This window comes from Nyctereutes procyonoides, unplaced genomic scaffold, assembly GCF_905146905.1.
Source record: "Nyctereutes procyonoides isolate TBG_1078 unplaced genomic scaffold, NYPRO_anot_genome, whole genome shotgun sequence".
NCBI classification, from domain to species: Eukaryota; Metazoa; Chordata; class Mammalia; order Carnivora; family Canidae; genus Nyctereutes; species Nyctereutes procyonoides.
This window is the reverse complement of record NW_026575051.1, coordinates 16,106,788-16,118,891: the sequence shown is the minus strand read 5'-3', so window position 1 is coordinate 16,118,891 and position 12,104 is coordinate 16,106,788. Positions and strand designations below refer to the sequence as shown.

General features: G+C 42.4%; 1 protein-coding gene across 1 annotated transcript in view; it reads left to right on the top strand.

Moving 5' to 3' along the window:
• The first annotated feature begins 5,640 nt into the window (after positions 1-5,640).
• The window catches only part of PTCHD4 (patched domain containing 4), a 174,971-nt gene continuing 168,507 nt past the window's right edge, over positions 5,641-12,104 (top strand). The window contains exon 1 of the mRNA XM_055330915.1: positions 5,641-6,066. Coding sequence (XP_055186890.1) covers positions 5,641-6,066 — 426 coding nt within the window. The remainder of the gene's footprint in view (positions 6,067-12,104) is intronic.

Genomic DNA, 12,104 nt, shown 5'->3' with positions numbered 1-12,104 from the left:
GCAACATGACAATGAGACTGAACCTCTAAGCCACATTTGATACACAGTCTTATATATGATGAATTATAGGTTATCAAATAACGAAAATCCTATCTAAACTTCCTATAGCTTTTAGTAAAACAAGATGTTTGCATAAACTCCTCACCCATTACCAGCTAGTCATTTCCTACCCATACAGAAACGGTAATCAGAGGTAGTGGATTTTCCCAAAGAATCATACTTATCTGTACCCTATTAAAATAAAGGTAATTTTTCAAATATCAAATATCATTGGAATTCCTCTGTGTCATACTATAAAGCTATTAATATAAATGGATTACAAATCAGAAAAACAATTCATTTGTCAGATTATGTGTCTATTCTCCATTCAAAAAGTCTGGTTTCCAGAAACTAATTTGCTCCAAGCAGAAAAACTCAACACCCAAGGTTAATGTCAGCTGCCCAACATCCAAACATCCCTGCCATCACATTATAATACTTCCTAAAGAAACTTTTGTTTAAAACAAAACAAAACAAACTAACAAAGTAAACCCCACATAAATTCCCACATGGCAATGTTCTCAGAGAGGAGGCTGGCTCCATTCCCAGCCCCACAGTGAGTCCAGATTGGTCTAAGCCAATAACTGCACCACCATTCCTCTCACCAGGGCATGAGATTTAGACAGGGGCATGAGAAATGAGATTTAGGAAAGCCATTGGAGATCTTTTGGGGAAAGGTCTCTTCACTCTCAGATGAGATGCACAGAAAGAGGCACCTTCTTCCCCAGGATCTAGTTTTGCCTTGTTTTGTGGTCTGTGAGCAAGCACAAGCAGAAAGCGCATGCTCCAGGGATGGGCAAAGCAGAATGAGGAAGACATTCTGTTGTAGGAGGTAAGAAATGTCCTTACTGTTTAAACCAATTGCAGCTGGAAATATCCAAAATGATAAAGACCAAAACTGTCTTGAAAACTGTGTCTCTCAGGTATGCGCTTCCTAGATACAAGAGGCCTGACTAAGAGATATGGGTAGGTGCAATGCAAACTCCTTAAAGCCACAGATGAAGCTCAGTGAGCATTTTCTAAAAAGCCCCAAAGCCAGCATTGCTTGAGACGGCTGTGGTAGAGTGAGTTCTGTGTAAAGCTGCATTATTCAGCCTCTCCTGCGACTAAATTCTAATCTTAGGCTGTAAGAGGAAGGGAGGTATGCCATTCCAGACTGAGCCAGAAACACTTCTCTGGTGGGCTCTTCTGGGCTCTGTCCCCCCTTGCAGCTGGCTGGCTAGGAATGACCTCAGGAATGCCCTTGGAAGCCAGGAGCTAAAGGTGGATAAGTGAACCATGGAACTGAGGTCTACCTCTTCCCGCTAAGCAGAAGTAGTCATCATGGCTATACCTTGAACAAGATATAAACTTGTGTTACACCGCTAACATTTAGAGGTTTATTTGGTGCAATCACTAACATTATGCCTCAGTTAACGAAACAAGAGCTACAGAGTTTTGGTGAATGGCGATATGAATGAATTGACCAGTAGATAAAGAACATAATCACATATCCAAGTGTATAAATAAGGAAACAGGATCAGAGAGTTCGGCGTCTCGCCCGAAACACCCAGAAGGTAACTTGTGGAAATGGCCTAGAACTCAGCTATTTTGTGTGCAAATACATGTTCCTCTGCTGTCCTATCCTTCAAAATGCCAAGTGGATAAATTCCAACTGGTTCCAAGTCTTGAAAACTGATATTGACCAACACATAACAGAAAAGACTAATCCTAGGTGAACTAAACAGCACAGATTCTTGTGTTGTTACTGACTGGCCTCTAAATGCATTGCTTTCAGCTTTATATTAAGCTTTATTTTAAATCAGGTTAGCTAAAACTATCATGTGATTGATATTCACTGATATTTTAGTGCAAAGTAACTTCCTGTAGGTTAATGTGGAATGTTGCTATCTCTTCCCTTCTTTGAGCATATACTTTATCTTCCTAATGAATCTATAACAGTATTTGACATTAGCTTTTCATAGCATGAAAATTAAGGAACCATGCTTTTCTTCTTTCCCTTAATTTTTTCTGTTAAAAATATGTTTTCATCATAGAAAAGAGATTTAAAAATCACCTACTGAACCAGTTTGTCATTGTTGACGTGGGAGGTTATAGGTAAGCATGGGAAAGAGGCTTGAATGATCCATGTGGCGATAGATTAGAGTCAGAGACATACGTAAAAACTCCTATTTAACTTAATATAGAGAGCCATGTAAAGAACTATTTATAGATACACAAATGCACAAATTAACATATAGACAGTCCCTAATTTACAATGGCTCAACATAGGATTTTTCAACTTGATGATGCTGTGCAAGCATTCCATAGAAACCGGACTTTGAATTTTGCTAGCCATATTCAGTAAGACAATCTCTTCTGATGCTGGGCAATGGCGCTGAGCCACAGCTCCCAGTCACCAATGCAACCAGGAGGGTAAACAACCGATGTATTTACAACTATTGTATTGTTCACTTTCAGGATGATATTCAATAAATTACATGAGATATTCACACTTTATTATAAAATAGACTTTATGTTGGGGTGCCTGGGTAGCTCAGTCAGTTGATAGCTGACTCTTGACTTTGGCTCAGGTCATGATCTCAGGATTGTGAGACAGAGCCTGTGGTCAGGCTCCATATGGAGCCTGCTTAAGATTCTCTCTTACCCTCTCACTCTGTACACCCCCTGCCCCCGTGCCCCCCATATGTGAACTCACTCTGTCTTAAAAAAAAAAAGGCTTTATGTTAAATGACTTTGCCCAACTGTAGGCCAATGTAAGGCTTCTGAACATGTTAAGGTAGGCTAGACTAAGCTATAACTTTGGTAGTTTAGGTGTATTAAATGCATTTTGAACTTAACAATAATTTCAACTTACCATGGGATTATTAGGATGAATCCCCAGCATAAGTTGAGGAAGATCTTTACAGTCATGTATTTTCTTGCTGTCAGTTGGAAAGGCTTAGAAGTGTTAACACCACAACAGCAAGCAGCACATTTAGCACCCAGATTTTTGTTTCTAATACCATTGTCTAATCAAACAAACCAGGGCTGGTTAGAGAAATTAGAGAAATGGCTAATACTGGGGCAGAAAAGATAAAAGACAAGCTTGGATTATCTTACAGCACAAGAAAGAACAATATTTTTTTTAAAAAAGCACATAATAATAATGGGTTATGTCAAAGGGAGACAGAAACTAATGGACAGAGTTGGAACAATCTGAGCAACAAAATAACAAGTAGTATTGAGTTATAACCCAAACACAATAGAAATATGTCTAAATATCCATTAGTCCATACTAATATAAAAGCATTGAGGGGCACACAAGTGGATCATTCAGTTAAGCAACTGCCATCACCACAGGTCATGATCTCAAGGTCCTGGGATTGAGCCCCCCTTCTGAGTCAGACTCCTATCTCAGTGGGGGTCTGCTTCTCCCTCTCCTCAGCCCTCCCCTCAACTTGTGCACATGCTCTCTCTCACACATAAATAAATAAATAAAATCTTTTCAAAAAAATGTTGAGTAAATAGAATAGCAAATGGAATATAATAGAATGAGAATAAAAAAGAAATCTCATATAGAAGCATGGGATGGGTGGAGAACCATCAAGAATATTATAGAAGCTGTTCTTGCCCTCGGTGGGGATGCAGAATGAATGGTCACCAAGATCACTTTCAATTTTAAAGGCTGGAATGTGTCTCTAATCTTGTATATAACACCACCTTGAAGCTATCACTCTTAAGCGCTGCCCCTGTTGCAGAGCTCTCTGCAGTCTCATTGGTCTCCTAACTGAAAAACTGATTTCACTAGCAAACATCAAAGGCATCTTTTAGGAGGATGAGTCCTTCAGCTTCTTTGTATGCATAGATGGGCACATCTCTAAGTATCTGATGAAGAACAGGTCCTTTCACCCAGATTAAGAAAGTGTGAATGAATCATCTTTTGAAACTCCATCTTCTCCATGAAGTCAATGCAAAAAGAACAGAAGCTTTGGAAGGCAGGTCTCCAGTTCACCACCAAATTTAGAACTAGTCTTCAAGACTTCTTCATGTTCTTTCCAGAACACTGGGTCTTGTGAAAGGTCCAATCAGTAAAAAATAAGGTACACATGCACATCTATTAATGTAAAAGTTTCTGAATTCGATGGGGTCTGCAGGTGAGACTTTGTCGCCTTCATAGTGGTGGGTACTGAGGGAGGAATTGTACCCGGTAGGAGTCTTCCTTCCTCTGGGGTGAAGTGGACTACTGTTTTACATTATCAGATGACTCCAATGTGTTTTCCCCCTAGCCATCTAGAGCCTTCTAGTCCTCTTTCCGCAGGCAAAAACAGTGTGATAGAGGTCCCAAAATGTCTGCTTCTGGACTACCACTCACAAGAGAAAGTCAGATTAGCTTCTTGGTCCACTTCGCATCAGAGTAAACCTGATGGAAAGGAGAATGGGGGAAGGGAACTGAAATCAGTTTTAAGAACTTTTTGTCCTAAACTTCACAAGTACAGAAAGTAAATGTAATATTTTATGGGAAACCACACATTGCCTGTGGATCTTCACTACCAACGCGCGAGCGAGCGTTGGATACACACACACACACTCCAAGCCACAGGCTAGGCTGCTATTGGCAAATGCCTCCTCTCCAGTCACCAGAGCTAGGGAAGGATCCGGAGAGCCCCAACGCACCACCAACAGATGGGGTCTCTGGCAGCCCTGGGCTGCAGCCTACTAGTCTGGGGAATGACAGCGTGGAAGGTGTTGCAAGGAAATCCCTTGCATGCTTTGTGGTATGTTAAAAATGCAGCATCATCCTCTCTGCTCCCTTGTCTTCGGCTGGAAAGCAGAATTCGAGGGCACCGTTTCCCTATGGGGGCAAAAACGCTGCTCGCCTCCAGGAGCCCTCGAGCTCCCTCCCTCCACGCCCCCCCCACCCCAGGCTCTAACTGCCATTGCTCCAATGGGCCGGCTGCACCTTCACCCGTTTCCTCCTCCATTCACTCCAGCCAGGAGGGAAGAGGGAAAACAAAACTCTAAAAATAACTGCCAGCATCTTAAAAAAAAAAAAAAAAAAAGCAAAGCTTAGCTGCCCCCCCCTCCGCTCCCTCCCTTCTAGTCTGTCTCCTCCCCGCCCCCCCCCCCGCCCCTTATGGGGCACATGTCTGCTTCTTACAACGCCGAGGCACATGGTTTCAGTTAGACACCAAACCCCGTCAGGACGGAGAGGAAATCCACATCGGTGGGACGCTCCGCACCGAACCACCTCCAGCGAGGGAGGCCGGGGGACTGCAGCACCGAGATGAAGGGCTAGACCGAGGGAGCGCTGCTCATGCGGTGAGAGGGGCGCGGGAGGCGGCGAGGGCGCGGGGAGGCCGGCCCCGCGGGCCCCGCGGGGCCCCGCAGCGCCCGCCGCGGGCCCCCACGCGCGCGGTCGGCGTTTGCCCGCCTTGCTGCAACTTGCTGCAGTGTTTGAAAGAGTAGTAGGAGCGCATGGAGGTGGGGCCGGGGAGAGACCGGGCGGAGCGGCCGGGGGTGAACGCGGGGAGGGGGAGGCGAGGCGGGGGGCTGGGAAGGGGGCTGGCCCGGAGGGGGGGACGGGGAGTCGGGGGGTAGCCAGGCGCTTACACATGTCACATGTGCTTTTTAAGACGGCCGGGAGCGCCTGCGAGCTGGATCTGGTGGAGGATGCTGCGGCAGGTGCTTCGCAGAGGGCTCCAGTCGTTCTGCCACAGGCTGGGCTTGTGCGTGAGCCGGCACCCCGTCTTCTTCCTCACCGTGCCCGCAGTCCTGACCATCACCTTCGGCCTCAGCGCGCTCAACCGCTTCCAGCCCGAGGGCGACCTGGAGCGCCTGGTCGCTCCCAGCCACAGCCTGGCCAAGATCGAGCGCAGCCTGGCCAGCAGCCTTTTCCCCCTGGACCAGTCCAAAAGCCAGCTCTATTCGGACTTACACACCCCTGGGAGGTATGGCAGGGTGATCCTGCTCTCCCCACCCGGGGACAATATTTTGCTCCAGGCTGAGGGGATCCTGCAGACCCACCGAGCCGTGCTGGAAATGAAGGTGAACCACAAGGGCTATAATTATACTTTTTCCCATCTGTGTGTGTTGAAAAATCAGGATAAGAAATGCGTGCTGGATGATATTATTTCAGTGCTAGAGGATCTCAGGCAGGCTGCCGTCTCCAATAAGACAACAGCCAGGGTGCAAGTGAGGTATCCCAACACTAAATTAAAGGTATGCTCCTCCTGCATGCTTCTGCCAATTAAAGAGGCAGCACTTCATTTCTTGCCCTAAACAAGCAAAGAAAATGCAGAGGTCTCATCCTTAAGACTCAGAAGCTAATGCTTCTTTCATTTCTCGGAGGGGAGGGGGGAAGATGGGCAACTGAGTGAAGAAAACAGGCCATGAATGGTATGACTAGATATTAAGAAATTCAAAGCCAAACAAAACAAATGCCAAAAATGGAAAAAAAAAAAAAAAGAAAAGAAAAGAAAAGAAAAAGTTGTTTCTGAGACCCTGCAATTACATCTTTGTTCAGGGTTAATAAATCAGTGAATGGAAGGGGGAGGGGGAGTCCTGAACAATTTGGGGGATTTCTTTTCATTATGGGGCTCGATGTATTTCTTATTACTGATTACACATCCACCTGGTGCCATATCCACCTATTTACATCTTCAGCCTGGCTTGATTTTGACATGTCGAGATTTTGTGTTTTGGTGCCCTGTGAGTGTGTGTCTGAAAGCAGTGGATATGAATGTAGTAGGGATTCCAGGAATTATGTGTAAGTGTGTTAGCATAGCAAAAGAAGCAGAAATTTTCTGTGTGTAAAAATGGGGAAATGGAGCTAACTGATGTACTATTTTACTGAATCCTGTTATCTCCCTTTTTCATGACAAAATCTAAACCAAACCAAGATGATTATAATAGCCCAACAGCAAAAAAAAAGAAAGAACTCCACAGTCAGCAAAAATTGCAAAAAAAAAAAAAGATCATTTCAACATTAAATATATTGTGCTGTTTAAACTCTTAATTCAAATTTTGTTGCTCAAATGAGATTTCTAAACTCATTCTCCGCTGTCAGGATTGAGCTGCTGCAGGCAATGAGGCATGCAGTCTCCAGGTGACTGAAGTTTCAGGGACAAATGTGACTTCCAAAAGAGTCACTGCACCATTTGTATGCTCGACCCTGTGCATGCTCAGATGCTACAACCAAGAACTCCCAAGACAGGTGTTCCCCAAGAAGGAGGAATTTTCTTTCTTCTAATACATATAAGGCTATGTGTGTGTGCTTCCATGGAGATAATGGAATAGGAAGGACCTCAGTTTGGATAAATGGATGGCCTCATATAGGAAATCATGAATATTTCTGTTAATGTATCTGATATATCAGCATCTATACACGATTTAAAAAGAACTTTCTCGGGTTGTTTTTTTTTTTTTTTTTTTTTTTTTTTTAGTTAAAAGGCTCTTTTTTGTGCATTGAAAGAGGACTTCATGCACTCAGAAAGTAGGGATTCCTCAGGAAACCTCATAACCTGACTCCTTTTAACATGTTGTCCTTGTTTAAATGCATCCAGGGGCTGACGGGGTTTCAGCTTTACAAAGCCGAGCAGTCCCTTGAGGTTTACTGAAACTAGACAGATGATTCATCAGCTTGAAATCTAGGTAAGGGCTTGCCTGCCTCCCACTTACCGAAGAAGGCGTGCTGAATATATGTGGTTGGGTAGCTTGCTTTTTGTTACCTGAATCTGTTGCCATCAACATTATCACTTGCCACAGAAAAGGATGGAGTGGAGAAGTGATCTTCCCAGACCTCAGTTATTACCTATGCCAAACATCTGGTGTAAAGAAAGGTTGGAAACCGTGTCATAGTTAAGTTTCGATTTGTTTTCCCTAGTGAGGCAAGTTTGCGGATTATTCACAGGCATTATTAGTTGGGTTCCTTGTTTCCTTCATTCAGCAGTACCCTCCAGGTGTAAGAGCTTTGTCCAATCGGACACGGTGAATATTTCGTTTACCTGGCAATGTTATTATGGCATTTACAAAATAAATCCCTGAGGTTTTTCATTCACTCATTTAATAATTGGTTGTGCTCCTATGATTTACTAGGGGCTTTTCTAGGCCTACAAGACAGAATTTGGGGTAAGATAAGCAAGGATCTTATTCTCACTGGGCTTAAGAATGATATATGTCGGCAACCTCACCCAGAGTTATCTGTGAGCAAGGACTCTGAGATTTCTGGGTTCCTCATTGAGTCAACACCACACTAAGCCTATAATTGGAGCTCCATCTAAACTTTTTGGCTGGTTGGTTAATAGATCTACATCTTGGTAGGGGTCAGTGAGTAATCATAGAAGAATGGAGTAACTGATCACAAAGACCAGTGTAGTAATAAAATTATTCTATTAACCATAAAAAGAACAGGAGAATTATATGCCAGCTCTATAAACTGTAGAGCCCTATTCTAGTATATTCTAATGTCAATGTCTCCTCAAATATGCTGGCTTGACTCTCTCTGCATGGCATCAGTGGGAGTTGTAGAAGCTGTTTGGGAAAAATTAATACTTTGAGTCTCTTCTGAGAGCAATGGGCCCTCTCAAGCATCCAGAGGTAATCTCAGCCATGGGAATGTAACATAAAATATAATTTGTGCAGTAAGTACCATGGATACCTTGAATCTGATCGAAGTGTCTCCAAGGACTTCTAAGTTAAGAACTCCTTGTCACAGAGCAAAATGAGACAGCCTTTTGTTTGGATTACATGTTATTTGGAAATGATTTTGATTCAAATGTGGCACTGGTTCTCAAAGAGTGTCCCTGCAATGTTGATGTGTGGTAAAGTTTGAGAACGTCTAGTGTACGTGATTTGAGGGGAAAGTTTGTACTCATGTGTTATGGCTCTCGAATTCATTTTGCTTTCCTCTGCTGTACTTGGGTCACCACCCTTCCCAAATCAACATGGAAAATTTTCATGGTAGAAAATGCTACTGATGGGCCAGGGAAGCAGGAGTTATGGAAAAACGCAAACTAACTAGCACAGGCTGGATAATGAGAGTAGGAATTGGCAATCTCTTGACATGAAGAAAGCAGTAGGTCAGTTCTTAGAGACAGTCTGAAAATGCATAAACACTGATTGGCAGAAAGAAGTAGCCAGACACAGTTCTGACAATTGGAAAGGCATCTTCCAAATGTTAATTAAGACACTTGAGTCATCCTGAGCACCGAACAGTTTAGAACTTCTGATAAACATGATTTTCTTGACTAGGTGATCCAGAGAGGCAGGGACATGGAAAGTTGATTGGTATGGAATTCCAAACAGAGGCTCAAATAAAGCTGGTATGGAAAAAGCAGGAGTCAGCTTAGGACACTACAGAAGAAATGAAACATATACACATTTTCAAAAACTGTAGAAAAGATGACAAAATCTATAATTCCTACATCTATGTGATATGAACTAAGTGTATTTGTCATTAACATCTTTAATTATCTCCATTATTATACCCAGATTAGGCACAAAGGTCATGTCCTGTGTTCCTTCTATATTTATTCCTGCACCCCAACCTAATCTGATTCTTTGTAGATAGTGTTCACATCATTGATTAGCCTATTGATTGATTTGTACATTAGTACTGTAATATCACAAAATTATCATCACTTTTCAAACCTCTGTGGCATGATTTTTTTAAAGGTGCTTTTTACATTCTCCAGATTTCTATAAAGTGTTTTTGGCTTAGAGTCATTTTTTCTGTTTTTCTTCCCTTAGTAAACCTACATATCACGTGCATAAATTAATCCAATGTGGCCAGACTGAATTTTTAAATTAAATACATACCATCTTGCTAAAACGAGGCTCTTGAATAAAACCAATAAGGCACTCAAAATCCTTAAGCAAGGACTACTCTGGACTCCAAGAAATCTTTCCATGATTATTCAAGTGGCTCAGGTGTTGGCAGGTGGTATTTCTCATGATAGGTCATCATGACCTCACTTTTCCATCTGCCTGATTCTAAGAGAGTAACAATGTTCATGTCCTCAGTTGTTTATTTTTACCACAGTGAAAGGCACAGGTAAAGAAGAAGCAGACAAATGCAGTTCATGGCAAATGATGAGAAATAAATGAAGCAGGTTTGATTCCCCTGCAGCCTGTCCTCCCTGTTAAATTTCATTAATGTCACGCCTACGAACAGATGTTTAACTGAATTATCTGTGCTTCAATATACTACACTTAAGAACAGGTGCAAAGAAAGACTTTCCTGTTTCTTAATAAAGGGCAGTGTTTCTTGGGGTACATTTCCAGGATGTTGCCATTGATTATTTAGTTCCAATCTCAGTGGAAGGGCAACTTAAGCCGACATGGAGAGTGGGGACTAACAGTATTTTTAGAAATTTCCAAGAAAAATGGTTCTATAGATCTCTTTCTCTGATTTATTGTGAAATCTTATAAGACATCCGTGTCAGGATCTTAGGATATTTTGATTTAGGCTTACCTTTCTGATTCTCTCTCTTTTTTAAAAAAATTTTATTTATTTGTTTGTTTGTTTGTTTGTTTATTTGAAAGAAGGAGCCACACAAGCAGGGGAAGGGCAGAGGGAGAAGCAGACTCCCCACAGAGCAGGGAGCCTGATGCAGGGCTCAATGTGGGGCTCAATCTCAGGACCTTGGCATCATGCCCTGAGCCAACAAGACACCCTCTGATTCTCTCTTATTAGGGGAAAACATTGCTGCCTTATTGAATGTTCTCATTGTGTACTAAGTGGTACTGGTGTTTTATACACACCATGTTATTTTTACGAGTTTATGAGTCAGGGGAATATTTGTATTCTTATTTGATAGGTAAGGAAACTAAAGACCAGGAAGTCAAATGACTTCTACAAGGTCCCCGAGGTAGTACATGTTGGAGCTGGGATTTAAATCCATGTCCGTCTATACCAAAATTTATATCCTTAATCACAATAGTAGACTAGGTCCTATGATACTTTGCATCACTCTTTGTAGCAACAGGCTTTGTACTGAGGAAAATCTAGTGTCCTAATTCTCAAGCCATCTCAAATCCACATTAAAGACCACTGCTGGGCAGTCCGGGTGGCTCAGCGGTTTAGTGCCTGCCTTCCGCCCAGGGCTTGATCCTGGATACCTGGTATGGACTCCCATGTCGGGCTCCTTGCATGGAGCCTGCTTCTCCCTCTGCCTGTGTCTCTGCCTTTCTCTCCCTCTCTCTGTCTCTCATGAATAAATAAATAAAATCTTTAAAAAATTAAAAAAAAAAAATAAAGACCACTGCTGACCTTTCACAGTAGTGTTCCTGCTCAGTCAGATCACCAGCCCCTAAAATGGTGAAATGAAGCCTCTCTTCTCTTACTCTTCTCTTCTCACTTCTCTTATTCACCCACAAGAGAGTACAACTTCCAGTCTGGGCAAACTCCTACCCTCTAACTACCATGGAACCTGCTACAGATTGTTTAGCAAATTCCTCACTGGCACATGATTTCATCTTTAATATCATTTCACAGCAACTCTGAACAAACCATAGTGAGTCTCCAGGATCAACAGCAAGTGGGAAGCCTATAAAGTGGCCCAGGGTTTTCAGACAGGGGACTTTGTGCCAGACAAGCTTGGGTGTTTTAAAAATTGGCATCAGGAGAAATGATTGATGAGATAGCATGGGATAAAACACTGCAGACTAAATTGAGAAATGTTCAGGAAATCTAAGTTCTAAACCCAGTTCTTTAAAGATCAGTTGTGTGAAAATGGACAAGTCCCATTACCAATCTGGGCTTCAAGTTCTTGGATTCTTCTGTAACATTCCACTATGTAGTAGATAATATCATCACAGCAGATTTGGGAATATATACTAGAATAGTTTTCCTGTGGAAAGAAATAGATGTGTTTGGTTAGATGTGAACTATGCTTTTGAATGATGTTAATCATAGTTTCCTAATGAAATTATTTTACATCTATTTTCTAGTCATCATGTCAGGATTAGTTAATGAAAGTTTTCTGAGTGCTGCTTTAAAAGCTGGTCCCTGTAGAAAGAAAGCAAGGAGAGACCAAAGAAAGAAGCAGACCACTCTAGATTGGGAGGTGACAAGTGTAATGATC